The 19,009-nt window shown below is 38.0% G+C and overlaps 1 protein-coding gene across 4 annotated transcripts in view; it reads left to right on the top strand.

Annotated features, from left to right (window-relative positions):
• The window catches only part of Dsc1 (desmocollin 1), a 30,305-nt gene extending 11,659 nt beyond the window's left edge, over positions 1-18,646 (top strand). For 2 of the 4 annotated variants that reach the window (XM_076554778.1, XM_076554779.1), the window contains exons 6-17: positions 565-709; positions 2,180-2,346; positions 3,827-3,961; positions 5,295-5,480; positions 6,632-6,891; positions 7,008-7,150; positions 12,487-12,699; positions 13,481-13,720; positions 14,497-14,621; positions 15,250-15,504; positions 16,314-16,359; positions 16,442-16,577. In XM_076554778.1, coding sequence (XP_076410893.1) covers positions 565-709; positions 2,180-2,346; positions 3,827-3,961; positions 5,295-5,480; positions 6,632-6,891; positions 7,008-7,150; positions 12,487-12,699; positions 13,481-13,720; positions 14,497-14,621; positions 15,250-15,504; positions 16,314-16,349 — 1,905 coding nt within the window. In that variant the 3' untranslated portion in view covers positions 16,350-16,359; positions 16,442-16,577. Of the gene's footprint in view, positions 1-564; positions 710-2,179; positions 2,347-3,826; positions 3,962-5,294; positions 5,481-6,631; positions 6,892-7,007; positions 7,151-12,486; positions 12,700-13,480; positions 13,721-14,496; positions 14,622-15,249; positions 15,505-16,313; positions 16,360-16,441 lie in introns of all 4 variants that reach the window. The other 2 variants (XM_076554777.1, XM_042264057.2) reach the window with 2 other exon arrangements.
• Positions 18,647-19,009: the final 363 nt, after the last annotated feature.

Genomic DNA, 19,009 nt, shown 5'->3' with positions numbered 1-19,009 from the left:
AGCCTGGGAGGAAGGGTCTGGACCTGCTTGGACTGAGTTTACCAGGTTGATCTCAGTCCTCAGGGGAGGCTTTGCCCTGGAGGAGGTGGGAATGGGGGGTGGGCTGGGGAGAAGGGGAGGGGGGCGGGAGGGGGGAGAACAAGGGAATCCATGGCTGATAGTAGAACTGAATTGTATTGTAAAATAAAATAAAATAAAAAATAAATAAAAATTTAAAAAAAAACATAAGTTTTGATAGTAGTTGTTATAAACATAACTACAATGAGTCTGCCTATGTTCTAACAAGTCAAAAGACACATGATTAATTCTGAGAGCAATTGGAGCTCATGGTAATGGGAGTGCATGGGACTTTGGTAGGAGAATAATGAGGAATAACTCTTCAAGGTGGCTGAAGCTACATGGTGTGTGCTCACACTGACTACACATTCTGTACATTGCAACATTTCTTAGCTACACATGCCTGTGCATGATGTTTGTAAACAACACCCTTTGTCCTACTCTGGGCCTCCTTTTGTGGGGAATTTGTCACATAAGAACTAGCTGGTAATGTTTTCTTCCTTCCAGGTGTATGGATATGCAACCACTGCTGATGGCTATGCCCCAGACTACCCTCTGCCCTTGCTGTTCAAGGTTGAAGACGACAATGACAATGCCCCATATTTTGAAACCAAACTGACAGTTTTTAGTGTGCCTGAAAATTGTCGATCTGGTGAGTTCACATTAAAAACATTTATAATTTATGTGTGTGTGTGTGTGTGTGTGTGTGTGTGTGTGTGCCCCTATGTGTGTGCATATATGTGTATGTGTGTGTCTGTATATTTGTGTGTATGTGTGTGTGCGTGCGCGCGCGCACACATGAATGAGGCTGTCAAGAATGAGTTTCCTCCTTGCACAGTGGATCTGGGGTCTTGAACTCAGATCACCAGGCTCAGCAGCAAGCCCCCATTACCCACTGTGCCATCTTGCTGGCCCGAGATTTTATAGTGACATAATAAGATCATTTGCACTTCAAAATACTGCAAGGTATGGTGGCACATACCTTAAAACCCAGCACCCAGAAAAAAAGAGGTCAGTGACGTGTGTACTCAAGGCCAATCATGACTTCATAAGGCCAGTCTTGGCTACATAGAGAGACACTGTCTCAATAAAAGTTTAATTTTATAATTTCACTTCATGTTGTTTTGGTACTTTGGATTATATTCATCTTTTGTTTCCCTGTAAGAAATGGTTTTTCTATTAAGGGTCAGATTGGTCTGAGCAAGTTTTCTTAAATTTGATCTTATAGTTGAAATAAGTTCATATCTTTTCCTTTTTATATCATGACCATAATTCTGGTAAACTTTATCTGATTCAGTTCTCCCTAAGGTTAATTTTTGATATCATAGAAATATTGTAGTGTAGAAAGAATTGCTGAGTTCTCATTCACCTGGGAGAATTCTAGGAGAAGGAATCTAGCATGAATTCAGAGAGACTACACAAAGCCAAGATTGTGCCCTAAGCCTCTGGAAGAACGTAAGAAAACTGGCCATTGTTTAAAACACTTCTAAGATATGTTAGTTATGGCTCTCTGCATTCTGTTGCTGGGTCCATGTGTAGTTTTGATGCTGCTCTCTCAGAAGTGACCGGAAAGCTTTCATGTTCAGTCTATGAATATCCTCTGAACAACAGACTATTGTATTGCATTCAATTCTCTCACATATTAACAACTGCTTTCATCTATGAATAATTCAGCACTCTTATTAAAACATAAAATGTAAAGTCTTTGCTATACAAAAACATTGCACTAAGTTGTACTGCAAGAGAAAAGTCACCATTTAAAAGCAGTTCATGAACTGCTGTTAACTGCCAATTGTTGATGGGAAAAAGAGTTTGGGAGTCATTGTAAGTCTTTTGTGTAAAATATAAGCCACACTTTTCACAGTATACACTTAGCTGGAATTCCAATAAGAGGTGCTTGGGGAAGTTTGCACGAACATTTGAACAATATTCAGATTATCTGTAAACATTACTGGTTTGTGTGTGTGTGTGTGTGTGTGTGTGTGTGTGTGTGTGTGTGTGTGTGTGTGTGTGGTGTGTGTGTGTGTGTTGACAATATATTGCAATGATGCCTGTGTTTTTTGTTTATAGCTCAATGATGTTATGATTTAAATTTTTGACAGTACTAGCTTTATCTAAACAGGAACTTCAGTGGGACAAGTGACTGCCATAGACAATGATGAACCAGGAACCTTACATACTCGTCTGAAATACAAAATTCTACAGCAAATCCCAGATCACCCAAAGCACTTTGCCATACACCCAGACACAGGTGTGATCACTACCACCTCACCTTTACTGGACAGAGAGGTAATGGATCAGTGCATTAGTTCGTCAGTCACTATGTTTAAGCCGGTAATTACTGCCAGGATGATTACAGTGCAGCCAGTGTGCCTACTCCCTAAGCATTCTTCCCAGGCTGTGCCCAGGGATTCTCTGGAGACGTTTTTGCCTCTACAGAGATGCTGAGATAGTACAAGGCAAAGACAGGTTTGACGTGCTCTCAGTGTGCAGATGCAAGTTCCTGATAACGTTGCTCTAATTTATTTCATTTCTGATTTTGAAAGAGTAATTTCATTATAATGTATGCCATTTAGAAAAATCAATAAAGTGTTGTATTAAAGCAGTTTTAGAGTTGCTGGTAAATAGAGCAGAGAGTCAATGGATTCCCATTTGCTTCCATTTCCCATGCTGCACAGGTCACTGCTACAGGTCTATTGTCTGTAGCTACTCCCCTCTCCTGAACCCCTGGAATTACATATATATATATGTGTGTGTGTGTGTGTATACACACATACATACATACATACATATATAGAGAGGAAGAGGGGGAAGGAGAGGGAGAGAGATTCTTCATAGTTTCACCTTTCTCAGAATGTCACAGTCTGAGCCATACAATATGAAGCCTTTGAGACTGGCTGCCCTCTCCCAGTAATCTGCACTTCCCTTGTGTCTTTTCATGACATGACTCAATAGCTCATTACTTTACAGTACAAACTATTCTCCTGTCATCTGAATATACCAGTCTATTTACTCATTTGTCAGCTAAGGAGTATCTGGGTTTGTTTTCAGTTTTGTCAAGTATGAATGGATAAGTTTAAATTTGACATGTAAACATCTGGGTAGTTTGTTCTTTTTTTTTTTGTTGTGACAAAACCCTCGACAAGAGTAACTCAGGGAAGGAAGGTGTTATTTGTGCTCAGCCCTGAGGGTTCAGTTCTGCCCTGGTGTGAAGTTGCTGGTCACACTTCACAGTCAGGAACCACAGAGAACTGAATGCTGCAGTCAGCTGTCTATCTCCATTTCCCCTTACATAAGTCTGTGATCTTAGCATAAAGGATGGTGCTGTCCCTTAGCATACAGGATGGTGTCTTCTTCCTCAGTCAAACCTCTGGACATGCCCTTTCAGATACGCACAAAGGTGTGTCTCCTAGTTGATTCAAGTCCAGGCAAAGTGACAGTTGGAATTAGCTGTACTATTTGCTCAATTTCTTGTTTTGTATTTGTATGTATAATGTTTTTATCAAATAATATTCAGGGATGGGCATGCAGCTATGTGAATACAGACATATAAATTTTTTAAAGAATATTTGTAATATAATCACAGCGTAAGGAGTATATATGATAACTGTGAGGGGAAATAGATATGTTTTCCAGTAACATCCCTTTCCTTCCTCCCTCTCTTCCTTCCTTCCTTCCTTCCTTCCTTCCTTCCTCCCTCCCTCCCTCCCTCCCTCCCTCCCTCCCTCCCTTCCTTCCTTCCTTCCTTCCTTCCCTCCTTTCTTTACAGAAATGTGATACTTACAAGCTAGTGATGGAAGTCCGGGACATGGGGGGCCAGCCCTTTGGTCTCTTCACCACAGGAACAATCACAATCTCACTGGAGGATGAGAACGACAACTCACCGTATTTCACCCAGACTTCTGTGAGTGGACCTGTGTATTGCTTATCTAGGTTTCCTCATATTAAAAACATCTAGAATTTGACAGCTCCCTGAGAACATTTTGTTTTAAATAATAATCATTTAAAAACAGAGTGAGAAAAACATGGCTTGTCTAAGAAGACTAGGCAATGTGCTGCAGGCTTTGGATGTAAGGAAGCGGTCTTGCTCTTGGCCAGTGAAGAATCCCTCCCCTCTTATGTGGGTCATGTGTTCAATGTTTTCTTGGTTATTAAGGTTGCTCCAGTTTTGGGGTCCTTGGACTTAAATTCATTTATCTGTTGAAGAAGAGGCTTTCTTTCCAGTGTCCTGTGTATTGATAGTTCTGAAGAAGGAAAGGGATTGGCCTTTTGTCCCCTGCTGGGGTCAGAGTGAAGTCCTACCCCCAGCTCAACTTGTGTTGTGCCTTAGCTAGTAAACTATGTGAGGCATAATATATGATGAAATTTCCAAGGAGTGGTTGTTTTTCTGACCTTTAATGGGCAACTTTTCATTTTTTCATGATCTACACCAGAGTTTTAGTGAAAAAAAGAAACCTAATACAGTGATGGACAGTTCATTGTCAAAGATCTCATTCATTAAGACCATAAATCAGGAGAAGTAGGATTTAAATCTAGATCCAATTCTTTTCATCTTCCTATGAATTCATCTTACATGTCTTGCAGATTATGACTTATCTTTTTAGTCTTTTATTATTAATTTTGTAATTTAATATTTTAATTAATTTATTATTAATTTCAAAGAGTGATGTCTATGATTTAAGTTCTCAAATAAAAGAGAGAAAGCTTTTTCTTAAAATGTTTGCTTGTGAATCAAAGTCAGTAGAAACAAGATTATTGTGAAAACTGGTAATTCTGAGCTGCAGCCATAGCTCAGGTTTAGAGCTCTGGCTTTTCATACCTGAGGCACCAGGGTCAGCCCACAGTACTGTGAAGCTCAAAACCCATCATGTATGTTCTTATTATTTACAAGTATTGTGTGATTAATATGTTAGTGTAATTTGATTGGTGTTTGCTATGTCTAAAGAGGAAACAAAATGTCAATGTCATATAGGGTCAGAGAAGAGATAAATCTGAGGGCTAGAGAGACAGAAAATCACCTCAGTGATGTAAGGTCAAGAGATGAGTCACTTTTGGTGAATGGAAGAGATGTGAAAAGAGAATTAGGAAGAAAGCAGTTAGCCAGGCATGAAACATAAATTCTTTTCCAAATTATGAGCATCTATTACCTCCATATTACATTCTTTAAATATAATTTTAAATAAAAAGTCACTTTGTTAAAGCTACAGATGTGTAATTAGAAGGACATTTCCCCCCAGTATACTACAGAAGTAGAAGAAAACAGAATCGACGTTGAGATTCTAAGAATGATGGTACAAGATCAAGATTTGCCCAACACTCCTCACTCAAAGGCAGTATACACGATTCTCCAAGGAAATGAAAATGGGAACTTCAAAATCACAACAGATCCGAATACAAATGAAGGAGTCTTGTGTGTTGTCAAGGTATGTAATATCATAAAGGTAGTGTTTAAGGGATTCAAACCCACGCTTCAGCATTGGTATAAAAATTACCACCTTCTAGGAGCCGTTTTCAGAGGTACAGGCACTTAAAGGACATACAGGGAGGGCGGTCACTCCTCAGCACCCATGACTAAGCTCAGGAAGAGCTTTTGGGAAGAAGAAGGGATTTTGTGGTGGGGAAAGGGGATAAGAGAAGATAATGGAGACTTTGACAAAAAGACATCATATACACGAAGTTGATGTATAGTATATAAATTAAAAATGAATACTTCCTGTATACCACAATAGGGCAGTATCTTATATCAGATACAAACTTCAGTCCTCTGTAGATAAGAGATGTTGAACCTGATGCTTGCCTCGGTGGACTGCACTGAGTGTGCATGCTCCCGGCTGTGCATGCTCCCGGCTGTGCACGCTCCCGGCTGTGCACGCTCCCTGGCTGTGTACGCTCCCTGGCTGTGCACGCTCCCTGGCTGTGTACGCTCCCTGGCTGTGTACGCTCCCTGGCTGTGTACGCTCCCTGGCTGTGTACGCTCCCTGGCTGTGCATGCTCCCTGGCTGTGCATGCTCCCTGGCTGTGCACGCTCCCTGGCTGTGCACGCTCCCTGGCTGTGCATGCTCCCGGATGTGCACGCTCCTCGGCTGCTCTCTGAATCACTGTTTCCATGTCTCCCTCTCACATCTTTCCTCTTTAATTTCACAGCGGGAGTTAAAAGCTTTCGGAAGAAGTTAGTTTTTGATAAGATTCTCATAAAATTATACTGTATATTCTTCCTCTTCCCTTTTGCTGGTCTTCTGTACTTCTTTCCTTCTCTTTTTTTCCTTTAAATGTAACTTGTTTCAGGAGTCTTCCTTAGATTAGAAACAATTATGCCACATTCCTATTAGTGTATAAAGTTACAATAAAAGATGAAGATAGGATCTTCCAAAACAAAGTAGGAAAGAAAGTGATTGAATCTTAAAAATTGTCCATTTTAACCATTTTAAGAAGCTAATAATTGACCCTTTTGTTAGTACCAACTTTGAGTAGCATTTTAAAACTAAGAATGACATTCCTTTCTATTAAAACTTGGAATCATTAGTGGTTTTTTGATAACAATACATTGGCTGATCAATGTATATTTATTGAACAGCCATTGAACTATGAAGTCAATCGCCAAGTCATTCTACAAATCGGTGTTCTGAATGAAGCCCAGTTCACTAAAGCTGTCAATGGACAAACCCCCACAATGTGCACCACAACTGTCACTGTGAAAATTAAAGACAGTGATGAAGGCCCTGAGTGCCAGCCACCAGTCAAAATCATTCAGAGTAAAGATGGACTGCCAGCTGGCCAAGAGCTTCTGGGCTATAAAGCCACAGACCCAGAAACAAGCAGTTCTGAAGGCATAAGGTAATGCACTTTCCTAAAAGCTCCTTCATTTTCACTGGGGCATGAACTTATTTCAAACTTAGGCATGGTCAGTGTGTCTCCTCTTTGGTCATTTGGTGTTTGCCTTCTAAACCCAGGTACCAAAAGGTAGGAGATGAAGATAACTGGTTTGAAATCAACGAAAGCACCGGAAACTTGAAAACCCTCAAAATATTAGACAGAGAGTCAAAGTTTGTGAAGAACAATCAGTATAATATCTCAATAGTGGCCATGGATGCAGGTGAGTGACATTTTCTAAAAATAAAACGTGAGTATAGAATGTGTGTCTAGGAAAGTGTGGGGTAAGAGCTGTCTGTGTCAGATTTTAGTTCAGTCATTGTTTACTTGACGTTGTTTCTGCACGCTAGGCAATGTCTTCAGTGTGATGGCCCATTTTACTCAGATCACCCATTTAGTTCTCTATCCACCCCTCAAGCAAAGCTATCTGAGAGTAAATGACCAAAGTCCAATTTTGAGTACTGGGCTATTCATTTCTGCTGAGGGATCTCCGGGTTGCTTCCTCTTTCATTTAGATTATGATGCCTTGAATATGCTGAAAGGGCTCAACCCTCCTAAAACAGTCCAGCTTAGGGTAGGTTTATTCTGAGCATCTGTTAAAGAAATAACTCAATGTTGGCTCACGCCTTTGCTGGAGCTAGTGATTGTCAAGATTAGTTCTATAATCACCCACATGGGAAAAATGACTTTCTTCAATGGAGTCTCATGGTGCAATACAAATTGATACGTTTTAGGCCAGCTGAAGGCCTCTCCACCAAAGCAACAAACCGAATCAGACTGAATCAGGAAAAGCCCAGGTTTAATGGGTAAAGCACTCCTGGGAGAGGAGACGGGAACAAGACTGGAAGAACCACCAGTCTGTTCTCTGGGATGCTGTTATATATCCCCTGTGGGAGTCCTCCTGAGCCTCTCTGGGGAAGGAGCTGTGTTTGGCGGCCTTTGAAGTGGTGGATTTAGGAAGAGAGATGGGAAAGGAGCTGAGGTGAATCTTCAATCAAACGCCTTCCAAACATTCCAGACTCTTTGGGTATAGGGATGTCAGGGTGCCAGGGGTTGAGGTGGAGCTCCCACCCAAACATAAACCACACTTAAGGGTAGTCCCCATGCTCAGCAGCAGGTGGCCAACATAAAACAAATTGGTATTTTGGAGATATATATATAACATATATATATATATGTTAGGGTTATTATTGCTGTGATGAAACACCATGATCAAAAGCATGGTGCCTCCAGGACCCTGGAGGGAGGAGTGGCTTGCTCAGCCTGCTTTCTTTTAGAACCCAGGACCACCAGCCCAGGGATGGCACCACCCACAATGGGCTGAGGCCTCCCCATTGGTCACTAATTAAGAAAATGCCCTACAGGCTTGCCTACAGCAGGGTCTTACAGCATTTTCTCAACTGAAGCTCCCTTCTCTTTGATGAGTCTAGCTTGTGACAAGTTGACATAAAAACTAGCCAGGATGTTTACCTTACAGGTCTTTTGCTTATATATTATATACCTAGTTTCTGGTTTTGTATTTTTATGGGATTTTTGTGTGTGCAAATGTGTGTGTTTCTGAGTCTATATGTGTTTCTTATGCTTTTTCTTTGGCTCTTTTTTCTGTTTATTTTGTCCTATTTTGGTTTGTAATATTTTATATTATCTTATTATTATTTTTATATCACTGTATGATATACTGTATGACATACTGTATGTAGAAAGGGTATGGATTTGGGAGGGTGGGAAGATGGGAAGGATCTCGGAGGAGTTGTGGGAGAAATAGTAATCAGAATATATTGTATGAAAAAAAACCTGTTTTCAGTTAAATAACAACAGTAACAAAAGATTAGTTCTATAATCTATTCTATAGAGAGTCTGCTTCAAATACAGTCAACCATCAAGTAGTGATCTTGAAGCTCTTAAAATGAACCCCTACTGGAACCATGTTAGATAGGTTAAATAAATATTTGCATACAAAATGCGTTCATGGTGTTTCTTAGTGTACACATGTACTATTATGTCATACATTATATAAATCCATTATCACAGAAATAAGGAAACAAAAGTTACACTTTGATTATGTACTTCTCCATGTAAGACAAAGGAGAATAAAAATGATCTGGGGCTTTTCAGACAGAGCTAATTCTTTTGCCTCTCTGATTAACCCAAGAAGGTCTCTGCTGTTTTTAGAAACACAAGCTGAGTGTGTAAAACATACTTCTAGACAGTAACATAGGCTATTTCTACACATGTCTTGAATTTGCTTAAGTTAATAACATACAATGATTCCCCAGGTATTATGTCCTTATTTTGGCTATAGTGTTTTTACAATTTTTTATACTAAATTGTGTGTGTGTGTGTGTGTGTAGATATGTGCATATGAGTGCAGGTGACCAAAGAAGCTATAGGTGTTGGCTCCTCAAAGAGCTGGAGTTACAGGTAGTTGTGAGCCACCTGATAAGAATGCTATGTCTTGAACTCAGATCCTATGCAAGAGCAGTACATGCTCTTCACCACTGAGCCATCTCTCTGGCCCTTCTGCTATGGTTTTAAAGCAAGTGTTATATCTACTGAAAGAAAGACAAAAGTTTAAGTCATTAAAATGCCAGCTGCCTGCTGTTTACGGAGACGGGACAAGCTGACTCATGCACACTCTCCCAAGTCAAGGCTTTTCTCACCTCTCAGTCATCCTGCCTTTGGATAAAAATACCACATCCTCTTCAGGGGCCAGCAGCATTAAAGAACCCTCTTCCCAGATAAAGATATCTAGGTTTCAATAACTGAACTCCCTCTAAATGTGAACGCCATTACCGAGTAACCTATCTGCATATTTTCTTTCCTTTTGCTCCACAACTCAAACATACACTCTTATTTTATAGTTATTTTGCTGGAAGTTCAAAAACCCTACAGAATAATGGTGAGAGCATTAGCTGAGAAACATGTTAATATAATATACTTTATAATTCTGGGTGATTTGTTACTCTTTCTTTAAAATGTTTGCCATTTCTATAAGTAAAAATGAAATCTAAATGGCTTACACATAGAATTATGGTGGGAAACAGGGCTCTCTCTCTCCTAACTACTTTTAGATATTGATTGTATATTAAATTCCAAGCACAAGACCATGGAAACTAGGGGTCATGCAATGAGGATTTGGTCTTACTAATAATGAAAGTTTAACTGCTTTGTATTCTCAGAAGAAAGTCTATGGTATGAAAATTTACCAGTAGGGAATGTTCAGATGTCTTTATGCATGGAGAGTTCAGAAGCGTTCATATTGTAGCACAAAGAGGGAAAGATTATAGAAATGCTGGCACTGGATGAAAGAAGAATGAAGTTATAATTTAGAGAGGGGGAAAATAAAGAAAAAAAGATATAAGAAAGTAACTTTGTTGTTTCATGCTAAAAGATACTGAGTGTAGCTATGACGGGGTTAGCATAAAAGAGCAAAGCTCAAGCAAACAATGTCCCAGAGTCATACATAACTTAGATGTGCTCTAGAAAAGATGAGGATGCTACATACTTTAATGAGAAAATCATATGGCAATATGAAGAACATTGTTATTTGAGTTTTAGTCTCTATGTATGTATGCATGAGTAATATATAATGAAAATTTTGTTTTGATGCTCAAAGGTATTTCTAGATGACAATTTAGAAAGTCCTAATGATTTTTTAGCATCCAGTTTATTCCTTGTATTTCTCGTGTGCCTCATTCTTGCCTGTCAAGCTAATTTATCTGCTGTTAGTCTAGAAGACATGTCTTAGACTCCTTCCTCCTAGAACATGAGAACACCAGTGTTCCCTCCAAACCTGGTCCACAAACTCATGTTCCTTAAGTTATCAAAGTGAATAGCAATGACAGCTTTTTTTATTGTTCCCACTAGTCCATGTTTGAGTCTTAGTACTGCAATTTAAACATTTGTATACACTTGAATTAATATTCTAATTATCACATATGCTGCATTGTTACTCTGAAAATGTGCATTCTCTCTTTCTCATCTGTATTCCTTTTTGTCTAGATTGGTTATGAGCTCATTTTTTTCCACTGATAAACTTTTCCTTTATCAAGTATCAAGATAAGAACTTGGTACATTATGTTTGATGCAGATTTTGAAAATTTATGTATGTGCTTGTGCATATACATGCACTGTGTTTAGAAAGCTAGAAGAAAGCATTTAATTCCCTGGGACTAGAGTTAGAGACAGTTTTGAGAGGTCTGACTGTTGAGAGCCACGCTGATCCAAGGCTTTCTTAGAGACCCTAATGAAAAGACAAAGGGAACCTAGATCTGTGTTCTTGCCCAGGGACAGAATTGGCAAGATGGAGGCTAGGGCTGGGACCAGGGTGTCAAAGGAGTTAAGTTCTCAGTTCCTGAAAACTTGGCTTTTCCCCCTGAAGAGACTGAGTCACCAGTCCCAAGGTCTCTGAGTGCTTGCTCTGACACTTGTAAGATATTCTATGTTTGCCTTGTACAACATTGCTTTATGAGATTTCTGCTAAATTTGTCCAGTTTTTCCCCTAAAAACTGTATACAAGACACTGTACTTCTTAGTAAACTTGCTTGGCATAAAACAGCTTGTGCAATAACTCCTGACTCCAGGTTTCCTATCTTCTTTACCTTCTCATCCTCTGGTCCTCCCCATTAGAACCCTGTCACTGAAGAATGACCTGCTTGTCCATGTTACCTGACATGTATGATGTGATCTAAACTGTGGTCCTCTGAAAGAGTGACAAGTACTTTTTCCCAATGAGTCCCAAATAATGCAAATGTCTAGATTTAGTATTCCTCTACGGATTGAGAGGCTCATAAACCTCCAGGTCTAGATTGTGAAATTCACTACTGAGGACTTTGGAACTTTGAGGTGTACTTGGAACAATTGAGCTCAAACTTTATAAAATATCTTCTCCTTTTTTTAAGCTTCTTTAAAAAGTCTTAAAGTTATTATTGAGTAGCTATCATATCAAAGTAGTAAGTATTTTATTTGATCCTAAAAGTAACACACACAATGTTGGGAGCTAATGGGCATATCACAACTTGAGAAGAAACAATGTGAACTCTTTCTAATAATAAAGAACTCTATGCATTCAGGGGCTGATTGTAATATAGTGAGCTTGCAGATATGGAAAACACAGTAATGAGAACTGCCAAATTTTCAGAGGCTCTTCCTAGAAATGCTAAGAATTTATATTTTATCTGCCCCTTGTACTTATTAGCTCTGTGACTGATAATCCCCACTCACTGATACTTATAAACAGATAATTTAAAGTAAGTTGTTGAGCTAGATAAATGTATGGTGCTGTTTCTTCATGATGTTCTGCCATTTCCAGGAAATGATTCTAGAAAATCAGCCATTGGTGTCTTGGAAAATCTTCTAAGAGTTTATTTTCAACTCTGGTTTTGACTAACAAACTTCCAAGTATTGTCAAGTATCTCTCATTCTGTTTATATCAGGATGCTTCAAACTGAGACTCTTATAGGAAAAAAAAACATTAAATGATAAATGTTTTTAAATACAGACTTGAGTGGATCTCAGTTTGCTTTGCTATGGGAGTAACTTATGTTTTATTTATCCTAGTTGGCCGCTCTTGCACAGGAACACTGGTAGTTCTTCTGGAAGATTTTAATGACCACCCACCACAGATTGACAAAGACCTGACCATTTGTCAGCAGGAGAAGGATTATGCTATTTTGGAACCTGTCGATCTAGATGGGCCTGATAATGGTCCACCTTTTCAGTTCTTTCTGGATAATTCTGCCAGCAAACATTGGACTCTAGAACCACAGGATGGTAAGTGCTTATTCTAAATCGTGTGAGCAAGCCTGGTTCATGATTGCTGAAGGCCTTGCTTCCATCTTGGTTAGTCATAATAAATACATACATACTGTAGGAAGTTATTGATCTTTGAAAAAATAATAAGTCTTTAATATTTATCTTCTATCTGTCATCTATTATATATCTATCTAACATATATCTCTCATTTATCTATATATCTATCATCTATGTGTTAACCAATTATCTACCTAATGCCTATAAATTAACAATTATCTACCTATGTATGCATGTGTCTATCTATGTATCAATTATCATCTATATATATATTGTGTATGTTACACTTAGACTCTTGTTCTGAATATCTTTTAAGAAAATTTAAAAATCAATTTTAATCATCTGAATAACATTTTAAATATAGATCAGTCTATTTTCATCCTTTCTTTTTTTTAAATTGTTTTTTGAGACAGTGGCTCTCTACATAGCCCTGGTACTCCTGGAACTAACTGTGTAAACCATGTTAGCCTTGAGCTCAGGGATTCACCTACCTCTGCCTCCTGAGTGCTGGGATTAAAGGCATGTGCCACCACTCCCAGCCTGGAGATCAGTCTATTTTTAATGTAAAGTAATGTCAACCCTTTTCTTAATTTTCTGAAGCATCAAAATCATTTTTGTGAAAGAAAAATGAATCATTAGAGTTTTGATTGCAGATTAATTCCTTGAAGGCACACAAAGTAGGAATAATGTTGCTGTTGGAATGTCATATTAATATATACTCTATCTATCCTTTTCCCACTAGGTAAACGTGCCATTCTTCGTCAACGACACAATCTCAATTATAACTTCTATTCTGTGCCAATCCAAATACAAGACAGACATGGTTTCTCTGCAAAACATATGTTATCAGTGAGAGTGTGTGACTGTACAGTTCCAGAAGAATGTAGAATGAGTGTTAGGGAGGAGAGGGATGCTAAACCAAATGTAGTCCTTGGGAAATGGGCCATTCTCTCCATGGTCCTAGGCTCTGCATTGCTACTGTGTAAGTATTATGATCCAAAGTATATTAATTCAAGTGTTATGTAGTACTTATGTGTTAATTTTCCATCATTTTAACAAAAATCCTGGAGAAAACAACTGACACAGAAAAGAGGTTTGCTTTACTTCAATTTCAGAGCTCTTGGCCTATGGCCAACAGGCTCTGTTGTGTTATGCCTGTGACCAGCAGCTCACGGCCAAGCAAAGCTACTTACCTTAATGGCAGCTAGAAACCAAAAAGAGAACAAGAAGAGGTTAGGGTTCCACTCTTCCCTTTAAAGGCATGTCCCCAGTGATGCAACTTCTTCTCATTAAGGCCCACCCTTTGAAGATTCCACTGCCTTTCAATGGCACTCTGAGGTAGGGACCAAGACATTAACACATGGACCACTGGGGACAGTTTGTCTCAGCTACAGTAGTCTAGAAAGATGTACAGCAGTTCTTTATATTGATGACATGTATAATTGTCAGCATAAATGCAATTGTTGGCACATGTGCCCTCTAAAAAACTTGTACTTCATCTGTAAGTGGGGTTCTGAGTCTTAGATGAAACAGCAATAACAGCAGATTAAAACTGTTTAGGTAAGTTTCAGAGGTCATGTTTAATCCTTCAGAAGTTACTTATGAGACAGTGTAGATTTCCAAAAAATTGTACAGATGTTTTAAAAATCCTATTTTCAAATTATTTCATTTTTTAAAATTTTTTGGTTTTGTCAAATTATTTTAATATCTACCAGAATGCAAAACAGTATTATTTTGCCTTGCTTTCTCATTTTTTAGGTATTCTGTTTACATGTTTCTGTGTGACTACTACTAAGAGAACAGTAAAGAAATGTTTCCCAGATGATGTAGCCCAGCAAAATTTAATTGTATCAAATACAGAAGGACCGGGAGAGGAAGTGACGGTAAGTTATAATTAAAATCTCACTGAATCCCATGGTGATCTAGTGAACATAATTTATCACTCACAGTAATAGCAAAATGTAATACTTACTGCACCAAGCAGAAACTGAAGTGCCCTGCATGTTGTCTTTCAATGTCCACTTATATTGACTTATGTATTTGAGTCACACTGAGTGACTCAAACAATAAAAATTAGAAATCAGAGGTAAGATATTGACAGGACCATGTGTCCCCCGAAGGCCCTGTGGATGGATGTCCTGAGCTCTATTCACTTCTTGTCCCTTGTCTTGTAGCCACATAAGCGATTTTTCATGGTCTTATCTCCTGTGTCATACAATCCAAATTTCCCTTTTAGTAGGAGCACTGCTTATATTAAATCAGATACTTACTCACCTAATCTGGCATGGCTTCCTTGAAACTTAATGTGATTGACTCTGCAGTGATCCTGGAGTGAGGGCCTCAGTGTGTGAATTCTTGGGGGCAGGCAGAGTTTGACCCAGTATGCCCATGATACAATTCTTAACATTGTCCTGATTTTACATGTGAGGGACATAGATAGCATGTGACTTATCTATGGCAGGGAAGAGTTGGTTTCAGTGCCATTGGTTCATTTTCTAACTCTATTTTTAGGAGGCAAATATTAGACTCCCCACACAGACATCCAACATCTGTGACACAAGCGCATCTGTTGGGACTCTTGGTGGCCAAGGAATCAAAACACAGCAAAGTTTTGAGATGGTCAAAGGAGGCTACACTTTGGAGTCCAACAAAGGAGGTGGCCACCACACCTTGGAGTCCAGCAAGGGAGCTGTGCTGGGAGCAGCAGATGCTGGCCGATACGCGTACACTGACTGGCAAAGTTTCACCCAACCCCGGCTTGGTGAAGTAAGTCCTCAGGTCTTTGGGTGCCCACTACACGAAATCCCAACATGGTTTATAAACCAGGATACCCTAAAGTACCCCTCATACACCTAAAACACATCTTTCCATCTCCTGTACCAGCATAGACACTGATTTCAGGAGCAAACTCAGAGCAAAATACTCATTCAAAGTTCAATTTAAAAAATATGATTTATGAGTCTTTAGGACTAATTTGTGTGGATGTCTTTGGGATATTGAAAGACTGATGTCTTCTTCACTAAATATTATTGGAAAAATATCTGTGAAAAATTAGTTATAGTATAATGAACAGATCATAAATTGCTGGTATTTTGCCAGTGTGCTGGAATGCTACAGGTGATTACAAAATCTTGCCTACCTAAATCAACCAGATATGTTAGTGAGCTTTAATCTTAGGTTCTATCTCAGGATTCTGAGTGTTTTCCTTGTTTGTTTCAGATTACTCAGGCTAATGTAAGCCTAATTAGTGTGTTAGATAATTATAGCTACATAACATGTTGTATATGATGTTACACATGTTATAGATAACATTAATGTATTAGACTCTTACAACTATATAACAGTATAAATGCAAGAACCCCAGAGTACATTGGTTTTCTCCACATATATGAAGAAGCCATTGAGATAAATTTCAACTAAATACACCTTCATTCAAATGGGAAGTTATAAGTTATTTCTGTGATATATGCATAACTTTAGTTCTTATAAATGTGTTCACTCTGACCATTTATTTATTTGCTATAATTTAAAAATGAATATAATATAGACCAATCATGTGCATTTTTTATATGTAGGAATCCATTAGAGGACACACTCTGATTAAAAATTAAACAGTAAAAGGTAAATCCAAGAATCATTTTTATGCTAGTCTGTTTAGGTGTCTTTTAAAAGACATAATAAATTGTGCTCTTTCTCCACACAGAAGGTGTATCTGTGTGGACAAGATGAGGAACACAAGCACTGCGAAGACTACGTTCGTCCGTATCACTACGAAGGCAAAGGCTCCATGGCCGGCTCCGTAGGCTGTTGCAGCGATCGGCAGGAGGAAGAAGGGCTGGAGTTTTTAGATCAATTGGAACCGAAATTTAGGACATTAGCAAAGACATGTGTGAAGAAATAATCATTCTGGTTAAGAGAGTGACATCTGCAGATGGATAGAGGTGTCACTGGATGTAAAAGGACTTTGCTTATTGAAGGTGAAGTCATTTATAGATAAGGATGCTTTACCAACCACAGCTCTTCGAATTCTCCTTGTCTCCGGAATTTCCAAGTTGTCTAGACAGGAAATTGTCATTGTTCCTTTTCTTTCTGTGCATGTATACATTGCCTTCTCAGGATTGGACTGCGTCTGCCACTGAAACTGGTGATGTTTGAAACTTAAGCTCTTTTGCACGCTATGCGAGACTCCATGGTGGAATTGGGTATTGTGGAAGCTTAAAACATGAATGTGCGTTGTGTATATACAAATTAAATATTTTCTTCAAAGTCGTGGGGAGAATTCTGCTTCTAAAATATTTTCTTTTGTGGCAAGATATTATTTTCTTTCTCCCAGAGTAGCTTCAGATGGATTTCTAAGTATTTGTAGGTGTCTCCTTTTGTGTGTATAAACAAGCTTGATTCTTGCTATACTTTTCATTGCCCCAGAGGAGCACCTCTTCACTCAGGACCCTACAAAGCTTAGTCCTCAGATCTTTACCCTGTGTTATCATCAGGCTCCTGGAGATTCTGTTGGAATGACATGGGTGAAAACATTGTGCTCACAGTGCCTTGAACTGTAGAGATTAGTTAAGGATTCCATCAAAACTCTGGAATCTTGATCTCCATAGGCTGGCTTAGGCTCACAGATATATTTTGTTTGTCCAACCAAATGTGGTATTACTTTATATATAAGTACTGTGGGAAGAATAATAGCTACTTAACTTGATGCTGATCCACTATTTCAGTGGCTTTCAACTTTATCTTCAAGCCTTTTTCCAATCAGCCTTAAAGGCATCAAGCTGTAATTGGTATGGGGTTTAGTGCTTAACCATACGTCAACACTGAGTTAGCGACCATGCTGGAACTTAATGCTCAGTCTACCTTGGTCATTACTCAAAGAAAAGCTGGAAGGCTAGAAATAATTCTCATTAGAAATGCATTAAAATTTTTAATCCATTGAAGCAACACCTACCAAATATTATTGAATTATGAATTCGTAAATATTTTAACATGAGTAGATAAATGAAGGTGTGACATTTTAATGAGATATTATTTTATTGATTTATAAAAGGACTATATATTTAAATGATATTTTATTAGTTATTTGTGGAAAACTACAGTTATGTGTTAAGTTACATCTTATGGAAACTTTACTTTAAACTAAACTGACTTTCTTAATCTACTACTTTCTCTCTATTGGCAAAACAGACTTCTGTTTCATTTAGGTTTTGTAACTAGTTTTATTGTCTCAGTTAGGAAAGGTGTTTTTTTATTGTGAAATTGGATACAGGAATAAAATGAAATATGGATTTAATAAGCCAGATTTGATTTTGTAAATTTTATAGTCATTGAAAGATAACTTGGAATGGTGATGTAATTTTTACTTTTTGAAGTAAATGTGATTCTGACAATGTAGATTTCAACATTTTAGGATCTAATAGTACCAATTTGGAAAATCGTCAAATGCTGCAGTAAGTTATATTCTTCAATATAGTTACTGAATATTCTATGAGCAGTTACAACTATTAGCTTAACAATAGTTTATATGTGTTGTTTGTCTTCATCTTGCTCTTATACTTACTGAATTATAGATGAGAAAATTTATGTCTAAATTAAAAAGTACAATTGATATCCAGGGGTATATTTCTCACTTATCAAGAGAGATTTCCCTGAAGTATTGGAGGAGATATTAGAAAGTATGGGAAATTAATCTATATTAAGCAGTTTTAGCTATTTCAAATGTTTTCAAGGCATTATTAAAACTTATCTCAGAGGAATTATATTTATTGTTGGATTTATTTAGGCAACTGCACGTAATTCTCTTTTTGCATCAAAATTTAAATATTAATTGTATGATGAATTAAATCTCTGAAACCCTACCAGACTGCAAATTTAGTTTGTTAATAAAGTACTATATTTCATACAAATTTTGAGTTACTTGTTGATTTAATAAATTAGTAGTTTGAAATGTTTTCTATATTTCAACATATATGAGGGCCATACAATCCAGCTTTTCTCTTTTTGATTTAGGCTTCAAATATTTCATGAGGAAACAATCCCATGGTAGGATCGAGAGAGATCAGATGACGCATTTCCTTTGAGCATGCTTCCTCCAACATGCCCTAACATGCTGCATTTTAATCCCCAATGTTTAAAAAGTATTGCACAAAACTTGAAGCCCGTGTGTACATTTCCTTGTAGAAATGTCATTTGAAAACAGATCAAAACAGGTGTTTTAGGTGTGAGGAGTTTTATTTTCCCTTTTGTAGTTTACCAGTCAAAGTGGCATTTG

The sequence above is a fragment of the Peromyscus maniculatus genome, chromosome 19 (assembly GCF_049852395.1).
Source record: "Peromyscus maniculatus bairdii isolate BWxNUB_F1_BW_parent chromosome 19, HU_Pman_BW_mat_3.1, whole genome shotgun sequence".
Taxonomy (NCBI): Eukaryota; Metazoa; Chordata; class Mammalia; order Rodentia; family Cricetidae; genus Peromyscus; species Peromyscus maniculatus.
This window is presented reverse-complemented; position numbering and strand designations above follow the sequence as displayed.